The sequence below is a fragment of the Aphelocoma coerulescens genome, unplaced genomic scaffold (assembly GCF_041296385.1).
Source record: "Aphelocoma coerulescens isolate FSJ_1873_10779 unplaced genomic scaffold, UR_Acoe_1.0 HiC_scaffold_70, whole genome shotgun sequence".
NCBI lineage: Eukaryota > Metazoa > Chordata > Aves > Passeriformes > Corvidae > Aphelocoma > Aphelocoma coerulescens.
The window spans coordinates 1171131-1186034 of record NW_027184055.1 but is presented as its reverse complement, the minus strand read 5'-3'; the positions used below and the strand labels follow the sequence as shown (position 1 = coordinate 1186034).

Below are 14904 nucleotides of genomic sequence, written 5' to 3'. Positions count from 1 at the left end.
CTACGCCATAAGCGTATCTGGAGTCAGTGTAAATGGTCCCGATGCTTCCTGCTAGTCGGTGGAGTGCTTTTTCTAGGGCATAGAGCTCACAGACCTGAGCTGACCAGGTTGGTGGCAATCTGCCCTTTTCTAGCACACACATTTGGTGTCCATCGACCACTGAATAGCCAGAGCATCGCTTTCCATCCACCACTCGAGATGACCCGTCAATGAAGAGGATTTCCCCTTCATTGAGGGGACAGTCCACCAGGTCCTCTCTGACTTTTGTTTGGATGTCAATTATCTCAATGCAATTGTGTTCAATTTCTTTTTCTGATGGGGTCCCATAAAGAAATTGAGCTGGATTTTGGTGTGTACACACAACTAACCTCAGGTGGTCTGAGTGCATGAGAATGGCTTCATATTTGACTATTCTTGGGTCAGTTAACCACTCTGCAGCCCTGTGAGCTAAAATGGTTTTGATTGAGTGTGGTGTATGCACTGTCAAGTCTCCACCAAAAATGAGTTTTTGACTCTCCGAGACCAGAACAGCTGCTGCGGCGATGGACTGGATGCAGACGGGCCATCCTCTGGACACTGGATCTAGTAATTTGGAAAGAAAAGCAACCGGCTTCCTGACTCCTCCCCACTCCTGGGTCAAGACGCCATAGGCAACTCCCTTCTCCACATTAACAAATAGATCGAAGGGTTTTTCTAGTGAAGGAAGGCTTAAAACAGGTGCTTTTGTTAATTTCTCTTTCAGATTTTGTAATTTTTGTGTGTCTGAATTAGTCCAATTAAAAGGTTCTTCTTCTATTAGTTTTTCATATAAAAATTTGGCAGATTGTGAATACTGATCAATCCACAGTCTGCAGTATCCAAATAGGCCTAATAATTGCCGGATTTCTCGTTTTGAAGTTGGAGGTGGTAGATTTAGGATTCCTTCTACTCTTTCAGCACTGAGTTTTTTTGTGCCATGGCCAATTAGATGTCCCAAATACTTCACCTCCTGTAGCACAAATTGTAATTTAGGTTTTGACACCCTCAGCCCGTTCCTCCCTAGAAAATTCAGTAACTGAATTGTAGCAGTTCTTACCGTAGACTCCTGTTCCCCAGAGAGGAGCAGGTCGTCTACGTACTGAGTTACCTGAATCCCTTCGGGTGGAGAAAAGGAACTTAGCAAATCTTCTAGCGCTTGGCCAAAGAGTGTGGGTGCCTCGGTGTAACCTTGAGGCAGGCGAGTCCAGCGCAGCTGCTGCCTCCGTCCAGTGTCTGGATCCTCCCAGGTAAATGCAAAGATGTCTCTGCAATGAGAATCTAGAGGACATGACCAGAAAGCATCTTTAAGGTCAATAACAGAGAACCAGGCATGTGCTGGGGGTACCCGACTCAGGAGTGTATAGGGGTCCTGCACCAGTGGGTACCTGGTTTGGACTCTCTTATTGACCTCACGCAGATCTTGTACAAGCCGGAATGACTTATCTGGTTTCTGGACAGCCAAAATTGGAGTGTTGTAACTGGATTTGCAGGTCTCAAGAATTCCATCTTGTAATAAGTCCATGATAACAGGCTTCAGGCCCTTTCTTTTGTCCTTGGAGAGGGGATATTGTGGTACACGTACTGGCTGGCTATTTGGGAGCAACTCAATTGTTAGAGGTGTGATGTCCATTTTTCCCCGGTTGCCAGGTTTGGCCCACACTACCGGGTTAATGTGTTGCTCATCTACTAAAGATAAAACAAACAATTTAGTGGTCATTTTTCCACCCTGCGGTACCACCCCAACCCTCAGAGGTATTTGGAAGTCACGTCCTAAAAGATTGATCCCAGCTTGAGGTAGGTATAGCACATCCCCTGTATGGGTACGTCCTTGTATGGAAAGGATTACATTTTTAATTACAGGAACAGCAAAGCTTTCACCATTAGCACCATATATATCTAGTGTATCTTGAGAAATAAAACATCCTGGAGGTGTTTCAGTGACACAGGTTCTTTCAGCACCTGTGTCCACTAAAAACTCCACTTGTTGTCTCTGGGGTCCAGCTTCTAATTTTATCAAGGGCTCTTTAAGATGTTTTTGCCCCAGAGAATAAAGCCCCTGACCCCTTCAGTTGTTCAAAATTTGTCCCTCCATTTGAAGGACTCCTTGATCTCTCTGCTTTTTAAAACAGTACCACTGCCCGTGGCCTGGTTTATTACAGTATGTGCAAATTAACCTCTCAGGTCTTTGAACAATTGGGTTAGGTTGTTTATTGCAAACACAAACCTGTGGCTGTTGCTGAGAGCAGATTTGGGTTTGCTGTTGTGGGATGCCCCTTTGGGAAGTTCTTTGTGTAGGAGGATTGTGGATTGGAGCATTAGTACTGTTATTCATTATTCGGCTTTTAGCCTTCATCCTCTCTTCATCCCTCCTAACAAAGACTTTTTGGGCTTCCTCCAGTAATTCATCTAGTTCCCTCTCTGGCCATTTTTCCAATTTTTCCAATTTTTTCCTGATGTCAGGCCAGGAGTGAAGCACAAAATGTACCTTTAGCATAGTTTTGCCTCCCTCACTGTCTAAGTCAATGACAGAATAAAGTTGAATGTTATTCCTTAACCGAGCCATCCAAGCTGTTGGGGACTCATCCTTTTCCTGTTCCCCACAAAATGCTTTTTTCATATTATTAACTCGAGGAACAGCTTCTCTAATCCCTTTTATAATTAAATTTCTGTAGTCTTTCATGTTCCTCCTGCCCTCTTCTGAATTTGGGTTCCATTCAGGGTCTGTCAGTGGTAATTTTTGTTCTCCAATTGGGCCCTGATTAGAATTATTTTCTCTGTCCCAGACTGTCACTCCTGCAGCTCTAATCAATTTTCTTTCCTCAATGGTGAATAAGGAGTGAAGGATGGATTGTATCTCTCCCCAATTATAAATATTAGGGCCGAGGAATTGATCAAATTGGTCAGCTAGACCAATGGGGTCAGCCATCAGACTTTTCATTTCTTTTTTAAATTCCCGTACCTCAGATGAAGCTAGAGGTACAACTACATAACCAATTCCTCCTTGAGCATTTCCCATGGGTACCTCCCTAAGAGGTAAAATTTTAGACTCATGGGGAGTGCTAAGGCAGGTGGGACAGTCAGGTGTTTTAAATGATTTCTTTCTAGTGCAAGATGCTGGGCCATCCTGGCTAGAAGAAATCCTTTGTCTGGTTGTCTTTTTGTGAGAGCAGGAAGGAACAGAATTTTCTTTTTCACTTTCATTCTCATTTTCTGAGTCCCTTTCGATTGGGTGGCTTGATGAAGGAAGGACCCTTTCTTGTTCAATTTGGACCCTCCTTTCTGGAGGAGTTACTGGAGGAAGGTAGTCTAGGGGGTCCCACTTTGGTTTATTTAATTTAGGTTTTTGTTTTTCTTTCTGTTTGTGTTCTTCTGCAATGGAAAAAATTTGGTTTGAATTTTTATTAAGTCCAATTGAATTAGATTTAGTTTCCTCTTCCAATTCTATTTTTTTGCTTTGGTCTTCATTTTGTTTTTGCCAATAATTTAACCAAATTTTAGCATAGTCTAATTCATCAGAATGTTTTGGAGCTTTGTAATGTACATAAGAATGCAAAGCCTCACAAAGCCATTTTTCAGAAGACCCATACTTGGGCCATCTGAGTCCATCTTTGTTAATTTTATGTTTTGGCCACTTAAAAACACAGTACCTAATCATTTGACACTGGTCTTTTTCTTTAGTTAAAAGATTTTCTTCCCACTTTAGGAGCATTTGCCCTAAAGGACTGTCTGGGAAGATTTTGTATTTCTTCATTAGGTCTTTCTTTTTGCTATTCGCTTGTCCCATTTTGTTACTGGGAAGCAAACAAGTAGCTAGTGCAGAAGAAAAATTTTTTTTTTTTTTTTTTTCTTAATTAAATAAACCAAAGTATTGTATTATATAAAACAATTAAAATATTGCATAAGGAAATAATATTACAAAATAACCTAAATTCAATACACTATCACAATAAAAAGAATGATAATAAAGTTATAAGCATAAAATACAATACAACTAATGTAGAGAAGAGCAAGCAGGGTTAGTAGATATATGATGGAATAAATGATGGCGAATCTGTGGGAAAAAAATTAAATATGGCAGGCTGGTGAGAAACAAATATGTTGCAAGAAAAATTAATTTTTAATTATAAAAAGAATAATTAGTGAATATTTAAATTGGTTAAAGTATGACTGAAATTTAGATAGTTTTATACATATATACTTAAAATTTAAGAAACAAGAGTTGTCTTTATTAGCAAAGGAGAGATAGATTAAAATATTTATAACCAAATTAAAGGAAAAAGATTATAATGAATAACACAAGCAGTAATTCAAAATATCAAAGTAGTGTCTTATGATTAAAGCAGATAAAGCAAATTACAACTACAATCCAATAACCCAAACACTCCAAACTAACAGGAAGTATAAAGGTGCTAGATAGCACTGACCACAAGAGTGCAGCTAAAACAAGTTCACACATGCACAGGGGTAGCAAAGGGGTGCAGTTCAAATTAAAAGGACACAAAATGGCGGCCGACCACGTGGAAACCCGAAATTTCAAAATGGCGGCCGACCACGCGGCGGCGCGAAATTTCAAAATGGCCGCCGACCACGCGGCAGCCCGAAATTTCAAAATGGCCGCCGACCACGCGGCGAAAAGAAAAAGAGAGGGGTTTAAAATGAGGTTTCTCCTCAGTTCTAGACCCGAGGAGACTGAGACACTAATAAAAATGAATTTGGGGCTGCGCACACCCCTAAAACGTGGAAACCTCCCCCCAGAAAGGCTGATCACCACACTCGATCTTCCCCTCTGTGTCTCTAAAGGGTGATCCCTCGTGGTGCCCTTAAAAATGAACCCTTTCAAGCACACTCACACACACACTGGGGGCGGCCAACCCCCCCACACACTCTCTCACAAAAGGAATTCCACTCGGAGGTTCCCCAAAAACGAATAGCCCTTAAAAAGGGTAAGTCCCTAACTAAGTTCCCTTTAAGAAGGGTTCAAGCCTTACCACAAGTCTTTCTCCACCGGAGGTGTCCTTTCTCTGCTGCAGTAATCCTTGTGGGAGCCCAGAAAATCCAAGGAGAAAAACCAAAAAACCAAAAAAATCGCAAAAATTCAAAAATAGTAAAATTAACCAAAATACCTGGATTTTAGGGCAAAAATAGGCTCCCGGACGAGCCCCCAAAAGAGTTGTGAGGAATGAGACAACTCTTTGTAGAAATTAAAACAATTTATTAAAACAGAAAAAAAGTTGAAAAATTGCAAAAAACTAACAAAATATAAAAATTTGGGATCCAGATGGCTCGAGAGATATGCCCCAGGAGCGCAGGGATTCAGGAACTTTAGGCTTAAGACAGCTCTGAACCTCAGGTAGAGAAAAAAATAAACTTGCAGTTTAGGCTGGTCAAAAAGAAATCTATTTCTAAAAAGCCCCTAGAAAGGGGTAGGCTTCTCCAGCACTGCCTTAGCAAGCTGGAGAGGAAGGGAGAATGAGACACGTGTCTTTCTTTTGCTCCCTTTATAGCTTTTGCTCCGCCCACAGTCCGCCCACAGCCCACCCCTTTGGTTCAAGGTGATTGGTGCTCTCCCTTTGACAGACCATCTCCATCCACCAATGGCTCCTCCTGGTCAGAGGGGTGATATCAGTTGAGATAAGGGTCATGTGCTTATGGGGGGCTGGGCTGTTTGTTGCAACTGGGGTTTTTTAAAATCTGCCTTGAAACCAAGATACAAGTAAAACATAAAAATACATCCAACACATCTTAAAACACTTGTAAAGGTATACAGTAAACACAGGAAGACCAGAAAAACTTGATTAGTGTACCTGGACTGATGGATTGATTTTAACATTCAATTTAAAAATATTAAGCTCAAATTAATTAAGGCACTTAATATGCAAAGACCAAGCACAAATAGGGATTTCATGTATGACATAGGAGAAAACAATGAACACAAAACAGCCAAAGAGCAAACAGGCACTGACAGCGATGAGCCCAAGTTCCCTGAGGTGGGATTTGGAGCAGGAGAGCTTGAGGATGTGTGGGATTTCACAGAAGAACTGGCCCAGGGCATTGCCCTGGCACAGGGGCAGGGGAAATGTATTGGCCGTGTGCATGAGAGTGTAGAGAAAGGCACTGGCCCAGGCAGCTGCTGCCATGTGGGCACAAGCTCTGCTGCCCAGGAGGGTCCCGTAGTGCAGGGCTTTGCAGATGGACACGTAGCGGTCGTAGCACATGATGGTGAGGATGAAATACTCTGCTGAGAGGAAGAAGAGAAAGAAAAACACCTGAGCAGCACATGCTGAGTAGGAGATGTGCCTGGTGCCCCAGAGGGAATTGTGCATGGCCTTGGGGACAGTGGTGCAGATGGAGCCCAGGTCGGTGAGGGCCAGGTTGAGCAGGAAGAAGAACATGGGGCTGTGCAGGTGCTGGCCGCAGGCTCCGGCACTGATGATGAGGCCGTTGCCCAGGAGGGCAGACAGGGAGATGCCCAGGAAGAGGCAGAAGTGCAGGAGCTGCAGCTGCCGCGTGTCTGCCAATGCCAGCAGGAGGAAGGGGCTGATGGAGCTGCTGTTGGACATTCCTTCACTCTGGGCATTGTGGACTGTTGGAAGAAGGCATTGACAAGCTGGGACAGATCCCCCTGAGTCGATCCTGTTCTATTTTCTTAGGAATTCCCGCAAAACCACTTCTCCTCCTGTGAGGGAACTTGGCTAAGCTTTTTGATTTCTGAGCTCAGGTTTGTGCTGCTGCCTCATCCTCAGCGTTGCTCTCAGCCTGAACACTGGGGGCCCTGAGAGAAAACAGGGCTCCCTGTGCCCCAGTGCAGTCGGACCTGCTGGTCCCCACACAGGTGCCCTTTGCTCATTTCACCTCCCTCTATTTCCCAGTGATTGTACTTAAAATGAAAAATAAAGTGACTTTTTGAAGGCTCCAATTTCAAAACCATTGCTCTAAACCCTTCTCCCTTTCCCTGTGCAGCTGTGGTTGCTCTGGCTCTCTGCTGCCTGCAGTTGTGCCTCCTGGCAGCTGTTCCTCTGTGTCCAAGGCTTGTCCCTGCCAGTGCTGCCAGAGCCCAGCCCAGCCCTGGGGGCTCAGCCCTGCCCTGCAGAGCCCTCCCAGCACAGGGCACTGCCCAGGGGCATCTCCCTGGCAGCAGGGCCTGAAGGGCAGCTCAGACAGAGGGAGATGCTGCAAGCCAAGGTGCTGCTGGTGCTGTCTGCAGGCAGAGGAGTGTGAGGAGGCACTTCCTGAGGGAGATCTGAGGCAGAGCTGCTGATCCCCAGGGCAGCAGTGCAGGAGTCTCAGTGACACAGACAAACCTGAGAGCCCCTTTCCCTTCCCTTGAGGAGAAAGCTGAGGGCAGCCCTGGCCATGCAGCACCACCTCCCCAGCAGGAGGAGTCTGCCCTGAGGGGGGTCACTCCTTCCACCTCCAACTGCTCCCCACAGCCCATGGGGAGCTCCCAGGCAGGCTGAGAGCTGCCCCTGGCAGGTGGCAGATGCCCTGGCCTGGCAAAGAGCCCTCAGGGCTGCAGGAGCTGCTCTGCAGGACAGCCCTGGGCACCCCTGGCTGCTGCCCACCTTCAGAGCCTGCAGCCGGCCCTGGCAGCAGGAGCCGTCCTGCCCTGTCCCTCTGACGGTGCCCAGGGCAGCCCCGCTCTGCAGCACATCCTCCCCCAAGGCAGGAACGGCAGCAGAGCCATCCTCACAGCCATGGCAGCCGTGTCATGGGCCAGCTCTAGAGGATCCCTGCAGCCAGAGACTCACTGTGTCCCACGCTGTGAAGGTTTCTCCAGGAATGAGTTCAGAGCTGTCCTTCCAGCTGCTTTAGCCAGCTCTCTGCTCACTCCTCGCAGGTACCTGCAGGCAGTGCCCTCAGCCCTGCTGGGCTGGCAGAGGAGCTGCTCCTCAGCAGAGCTGCCTCTTTGAAGCTCTCCTTGGTTGCCAGGAGCTTGAGAGTTCCCTCTGTGCCAGGAGCCCGGCCCAGCTCAGCAGCACAGCAGCAGCACAAGGACTTTAATGACCCCCTCAGGGCTTTGGTGTTGTTCACATCAGACTCAGTCCCTCAGAGCATCTTCAAAAAACTTCTCAAGAACTCAAAGATTCAAATTCCAAAGTTTCTTTAACTTTTAATGGGTCCCATCAGGACACGACTCACATGAAAGTGTGCCCAGGTTCCAGTGAGAGCAGAACTCTGGAGGCAGCGATGGCAGGTGGGGACAAGCAAGGGAAAGGTGTCTCTGGTGCTGAGCAAAGCTGGCTGTGTTCCATGAGTGCAAAGGGCCAAGGCCTGAGCCCCAGCCCCTGGCAAGGCAGATCCTGTCCCTCCCTCAGTGCTCAGGGCTCTTGCCGGGGCACTGGGATGTGGGGATGGGCAGTGCCCAGGGCAGCACCATGGGGCGGCCCCTGCCAGGCTGCTGGGCAGGGACAAGGAGGCACTGAGGCCCCAGGGCTGCAGGGGTCACTTGTCCCCTCCTGGCCTCAGGGCCAGGGCCAGCAGCCGTGGCCAAAGGGCTGCACAAGTTGGCTCTGTCAGGGCCTTGCAGCTGCTGCCCATCCCTCTGCCCTCTGCAGCCCAGGCTGTGCCACGCTGTCCCTGCCCTGCGCCTCTGTCCCTGCAGGCTGTCCTCATCCCCCCGGCTGCCCCACCTGGCTGGCCCCTTCCTTTGCTGGCAGCTCTGCGTCCTGCCTGCCTCTGCCTGGCCACACAAAGCCTTGGGCTGCTCCAGACTCCTTCTGGGGAACGTGTTGCACCCCAGCCCTGCCTGGGAGGGAAATTCCTTTCTCCTGATGTCCACTCTGGGCCTCCCCAGCTGCCCTTCACATTCATTTTCTCTTTCTCTGGCTGTTCTCTACAATGCCAGAAGGATCCACCATCTCTGAAACCTCCCTTCAGTCCCTCCCAGGGCTCTCCTCTGCTCTCCTCAGTCTCCACTCCACGGAGCACAGAGCTCCTTTGTCCCTATACAGTGGTCAGGTGCTCGAGGCCAAGAGCACCCGGACAAGAGGGACGGTTCTTTTCCCCAGGAAGGAAACCACAGAAGCCCAGTATTGAAAGATGAAAGGCGGCCACCAGAGGCCAAGGCCAGCCAGACCTGTTAGTCTTGGCAGCTTTTGTCTGGCAGCAATCCTGGGATAGATGGAATTTTGGAGGCCAAATTCCAATTTTGGCCATGGGCAGCAGGAGGAGAAGGATGGTTCTCTTCCACTGGAAGAAAAGCACAGCCCCAGCGTTTCAAAGGCAGCTGAGAGCTGGCCCTCAGGAAGCCAAGGGAAGCTGGACTTGTCAGTCCTGGCAGATTTTGCCTGGGAGCTGTACTTGGATATACGGAATTTTGGAGGTGGATTCCCAATTTTGGCCATGGACACCTGGACTTGAAAGATGTTTTTTCCATGGAAAGAACAGCACAGCCCCACAGTGTTTCAAAGGCAGATGAGAGGTGGCCCCAAGAGGCCAAGGCCAGCGAGACCCATCTGTCCTGGCAAGTTTCATATGGGAACAATCCTTACATAATCAAATTTGGATGTAGAATCCCAGTTTTGGCTGTGGGCCCCTGGAGGAGAAGGACAGTTCTGTTCCATAGGAAGGAAAGCACGGAGCCCCAGCGCTCCAGGGCAGGTGAGAAGCAGCTCTCGCCATGCCAAGGTCAGCCGGAGCTGCCAGGCGGCCCCAGGAGCCCAAGGCAGCCAGAGCTGTTCCACGTTCCCTTGGTTCCGTGGGCCCTGCAGGGTCACAAAGGCCCCTCGGTTCTTTGGGGCCAGCAGTGCCACAGTGGCCCCTTGGCTCCATGGAACGCCACAGGGTCACAATGGTCCCCTTGGTGCCACCAGCCCTGCAGGGTCACAACGGCCCCTGGGTTCCACGAGGCCACGCAGGGTCACAGTGGTCTCCAGAGGAAGGGCAGCACCGAGCCCCAGGGTTTCAGGGGCAGATGAGACACAGCCACCAGAGGCCAAGGCCAGCCACATCTGTGTGTCCTGGCAGGTTTGTCTGGGAGCAGCCCTTGGATATTGGGAATCTGGGAGGTGGAATCCCAGTTTTGACCTTGGGCGCCTGGACAGGAAGGACGGTTCTTTTCCATTGTAGGGAAAGGGTGGAGCCCCAATGTTTGGAAGGCAGATGAGAGGTGGCCCCCAGGAGGCCAAGGCCAGCCAGACCTGTTTGTCTTGGCAACTTTTGTCTGGGAGCAATCCTTGGATAGAATTTGGGAGGCCAAATCCCAACTTCAGCCATGGGAGCCTGAAGAAGAAGGACGGTTCTTTTCCGTAGGAGGGAAAGCACGGAGCCCCAGTGTTTCAGAGGGAGATGAGCAGGAGCCACTGGAGGCCAGGGCCAGCCAGAACCATCTGTCCTGGCAGCTCTTCCCTGGGAGCAATCCTTGGATAGACAGAATTTGGGAGGTGGAATCCCAGTTTTGGCCATTTGTGCCTGGAAGAGAAGGACGGTTCTTTGCCATAGGAAGGAAATCACAGAGCCCCAGTGTTTGGAAGGCTGATGAGAGGCGACCGCCAGAGGCCAAGGCCGGCCAGAGCCGTCTGTCCTGGCACCTTTCGACACAGAGCAATCCTTTGATAGATGGAATTTTGGAGGCAGAATCTCAATTTTGGCCATGGGCCCCTGGGGGAGAAGGACAGTTCTGTTCCATAGGAAGGAAAGCACGGAGCCCCAGTGCTCCAGGGGCAGGTGAGAATCGGCCCTGGACATGCCAAGGTCAGCCGGAGCTGTCAGGTCGCCCCAGGAGCCCAAGGCAGCCAGAGCTGTTCCATGTTCCCTTGGTTCCCTCGGTGTCACAAAGGTGTCCTTGGTTCCATTGGGCCCCTCAGTGTCACAAAGGTGTCCTTGGTTCCACGGGGCCCCTCAGGGTCACAAAGGTGTCCTTGGTTCCATGGGCCCAGCAGTGTCACAATGGACTCCGTGATTCCATGAGGACCTGCAGGAGCACCATGGTCTCCTTGGATCCACGGGGCCTCTCAGAATCACACCGGCCCCTTGGTCCATGGGGCCCAGCAGTGCCCCGATGATCCCCTCGGATCCAATCCCACAATTACAGGGCTCCCAAGCAAAAACACAGGAAAAGGAGGAACAGTTCTTTACTCTAAGAAGTAAACAAGGCTGAGGGAGGAGAATGAATCCACCAGAAAGCCATGCCCAGAGCTGTCCTGAAAATCAGCCCTGGCTGGGGTCGGGCTGGGGGAGGCCCCAGCCCCCAGACCCCTTTGCTGAGGCCAGGTTTGCACCCCCATCCCCCAACCAAGGGGACAGGAGGAGTTTTGGGGGTGTGGGGTAACCCCTGCTCAGGGGGAGTGAACACCACCCCCCTTACCCAGACTGGCTCAGGTGTGAAACCCCCAGCCCGGGAAGGCCACACACACAGGGGACAGTGTCACACTCGCCCCTCCCCAGGGGAGGTCTCTGTCCCTGCCACTCCCTTGCTCTCCCCCCTTTTCTCTCTCACAGGCTGGGGGGCTTTGCCAAATGGGAGAATCATTTTTCTCTTCCTCCCTGCCACCTTTGTGACAGCTACACAGAGTTTTCCTTCCTTTCAATCATCTGTATTGGGCCGAATTGTCACTTTTCTTTTACAGGAACCTGCAGCAGCTGAGCTGGAGCTGTGTGGGAACCACTGGAGCTTTGAATTGCCACCAGAACTGCTTGTGCTGTCGGTTCATTCATGGTTGGGGTTTGTTTGTGTTTTCACCACAAGGGACTTGTGGGAAGAGCAAACATTGCTCAAAGCATTTTATGTAGACTTAAGTTTGATTTCTGCCAAGTTTATTTGGTCTAGTGCCAAGGGGATGCTGGGGAGGGGCTTGCGTGCGTTGTCCCTGTCCCTCTCAGCCCAGGGGATGCTCGGGGGTCTCTGTCCCCCTCGCCCTGGGGGATGCTCAGGGGTCTCCATCCCTCTCACCCCAGGGAATGCTTGTGCGGGGTGGGGGACCAGGGGCTCTGTGTCCCTCTCACCGCTGAGTGTGCTCGGGGGGTGGGGGGCTCTCCGACCTTCTCACACCTGGGGAGGCCGGGGGGGTCTCTGTCCCTCTCACCCCTGGTGTGACCCCACCCAAGCATCATTGGGGTGAGAGGGACAGAGACAGTCTCCCTCCTCCTCTGCCAAATATGACCCTAAACCCAAAATTCCCCCCAAATACCAGTAAAATGGTGAGACTTTAGATGTCTCTGATCAATTTCTTTATTTTTACCCTAATTTTGGGTGTTTTTAAGGGACAGAGATGGATCAAAAGAAAATTAGGGCCAAAACAAAAGGACCATCAGCTGGGGGTCTTCCCAACCTGGATCACCAGGAATGTGGGCCACCAGGGCTCTTCCCGATTTGGGTCCTCTGCTGGGGGATGAAGTTGGAGCAGAGGACAAAGCTCTTGCCACAGTCAGGGCACTCGCAGGGCTTCCCTTACTGGTGGCTCTGTTGGTGTGGGGTCAAGTGTGAGCTCCTGGAGAAGCTCTTCCCACACTGGGGACACTCGCAGGGCCTCTCCCTGGTGTGGATGCGCCAGTGGGTGACGAGGGTGGAGTTGTACTTGAAGCCTTTTGTGTAGTCAGGGCAGCAGAAGGAGCACTCCTCTGTGTGCCTGCGCTGGTGCCCGAGGAGACTGGAGCTCTTCCCACCCTCAGGACACTCGCAGGGCCTCTCCCCAGGGTGGATCCTCTTGTGGCAGAGCAGGCTGGAGCTCCAGCTGAAGCTCTTCTCACATTCCAAGCACTTGTTGGGCTTCTCTCTGCCATGAAGCTGCTCATGAACCACCAGCTCTGAGCTCTGGCTGGATCTGCAGCTGCCTTCCCAGCACAGGGTGGGTCTTTCCTCCTCAGAGCTCCCTGGGCTGGGTTTGGAGCCCCCCCAGTCACTTCCCAGCCCCTTCCCAGCCCCGGCTGAGTTGAAGCCCTGTGTGCCTCTGTGCTGTGCCCGGGCTGGCTGCAGGCAGTGCCCCAGCCCTGCTGGGCTGTGCCCAGGAGCTGCTCCTGGCCAGAGCTGTCTCTCTGCAGCGCTGCCGCTTGCCAGGAGCTGCCTCTGTGCCAGGAGCCCGGCCCAGCTCAGCAGCACGGACACAGCACAAGGACTGCAATGACCCTCTCGGGCCTTGCTGCTGAGGCCCTGAACATCAGTCCCTGACAGGGACTGGCACAAACCTCTCAAGAATTCAAGTCAGAATTGAACTTCAAAGTTTCTGGAAGTTTTCATGGGTCCCAGTGAGGGACACGACAGAGAAAGTGTCCCCAGGCTGCAGTCAGAGCAGAGAACTGGAGGCAGGGATGATGGGGGGGGGGAGGGGAGGGGCCATGGGGAGGTTGTGAGAAAGGAACAAGCAGCACTGGGGAGGATGTGAATGAGGAACAAGCAAAGGAAGAAAAGGATAAGAAAACGCAAACTGAAGGACAGTTGTGACATACACGACAGACAATGTGACACACAGACAAGAGCCAACCACAAAGCATAAAGCAGCGTGTGAAAATAGCCCTTAACCCATAATAATTATGCACGATCACGTGTAGGGAAAGCAAGAACTGTATATGAGGGACAGTAGGTCATCAATAAAATGGCTTCTGCCTGATTCACACCGAATCGTGTAGAGTCCATTGTTTCTCTCCGCAGCCACCAGAAGAAACAATTGGACAGAGCAGATGAAATTTTTTAGGGTGTAAAGGTAAAGGTAAAAAATCAGCTCTTCCCAGTGAATTCCCAATGTTGATCTGAGTCCCGATGGATGTTCCTGCCCCTGCGTTCACCCAGGTGCCTACGGGGATCCAGGAGAACGTGGAGAGCACCAGCCAGGGGTCTTCCCAACAGAGATCACAGGGAATGTGGGTCACCAGGGCTCGGCCAAACGTGGCTCCTCTGATGGGGGATGGAGCTGGAGCAGAGGACAAAGCTCTTCCCGCAGTCGGGGCACTCGCAGGGCTTCCCTTAGCGGTGCCTCCGTTGGTGTCTGGTCAAGGCTGAGCTGTCTGAGAAGCTCTTCCCACACTGGGGCCTCTCCCCGGTGGGGATGCGCCGGTGGGTGACAAGGTGGGAGTTGTACCTGAAGCCCTTCCTGCAGTCGGGGCAGCGGAAGGGCCTCTCATCCGTGTGAATCCGCTGGTGCTGGAGGAGACTGGAGCTGGTGTAACACCTCTTCCCACACTCAGGACACTCGTAGGGCCTCTCCCCGGTGTGGATCCTCTGGTGGATATGTAGGTGGGAGATTGTGACAAAGCTCTTCCCACATTCCCCACACTCATAGGGCCTCTCCCCAGTGTGAAACCTCTGGTGCAGGCGCAGGGTGCATCTCTGGCTGAAGCTCTTCCCACACTCCCCACACTCATAGGGCCTCTCCGCAGTGTGACTCCTTTGATGGACAATCAGGTTGGAGCTGTGGCTGAAGCTCTTCCCACATTCCCCACACTCGTAGGGCCTCTCCCCAGTGTGACTCCTTTGATGGACAATCAGGTTGGAGCTCTGTCTGAAGCTCTTCCCACATTCCCCACACTCATAGGGCTTCTCCCCAGTGTGGATCCTCTGGTGGAGGATCAGGTGGGAGCACCGCCTGAAGCTCTTCCCACATTCCCCACACTTGTGGGGCTTCTCCCCATCGTGAAGCTGCTCATGAACCACCAGCTCTGACCTCTGGCTGCATCTCCGGCTGCCTTCCAGGCACAGGGTGGGTCTTTCCTCCTCAGAGCACCCTGGGCTGCGTTTGCAGCCCCTCCTCCTGCGGGATCTCCGGGGCTTTTCCTCCCCGTTGGATTCCTGCGCCGTGGAGCCGCTCAAAACGGCCTCTTCCACCAGGTTCTGCCCTGGGGATTTGTCCTCCCTGGGCTCCGTCCTCAGCTCCTTGTCTGGGGAGGAAGGACAAGGAGAGGATGGGATTTGCGTCCGTGCCACAGGGAAGGGGAAGGAGATCCCCCCAGTCCGTC

The 14904-nt window shown here is 51.3% G+C and overlaps 1 protein-coding gene and 1 pseudogene across 1 annotated transcript; one reads left to right on the top strand and one right to left on the bottom strand.

Annotated features, from left to right (window-relative positions):
* Nucleotides 1-14904, top strand: part of LOC138102326 (zinc finger protein 850-like) — a 1260715-nt pseudogene that overhangs the window by 641833 nt on the left and 603978 nt on the right.
* Nucleotides 12172-14644, bottom strand: LOC138102316 (zinc finger protein 418-like; the record flags this gene model as incomplete). Its single annotated transcript, XM_069000010.1, is given in 1 exon segment — nucleotides 12172-14644. A coding segment is annotated over 1 exon segment (843 nt), but the record flags the coding sequence as incomplete, so codon positions are not given.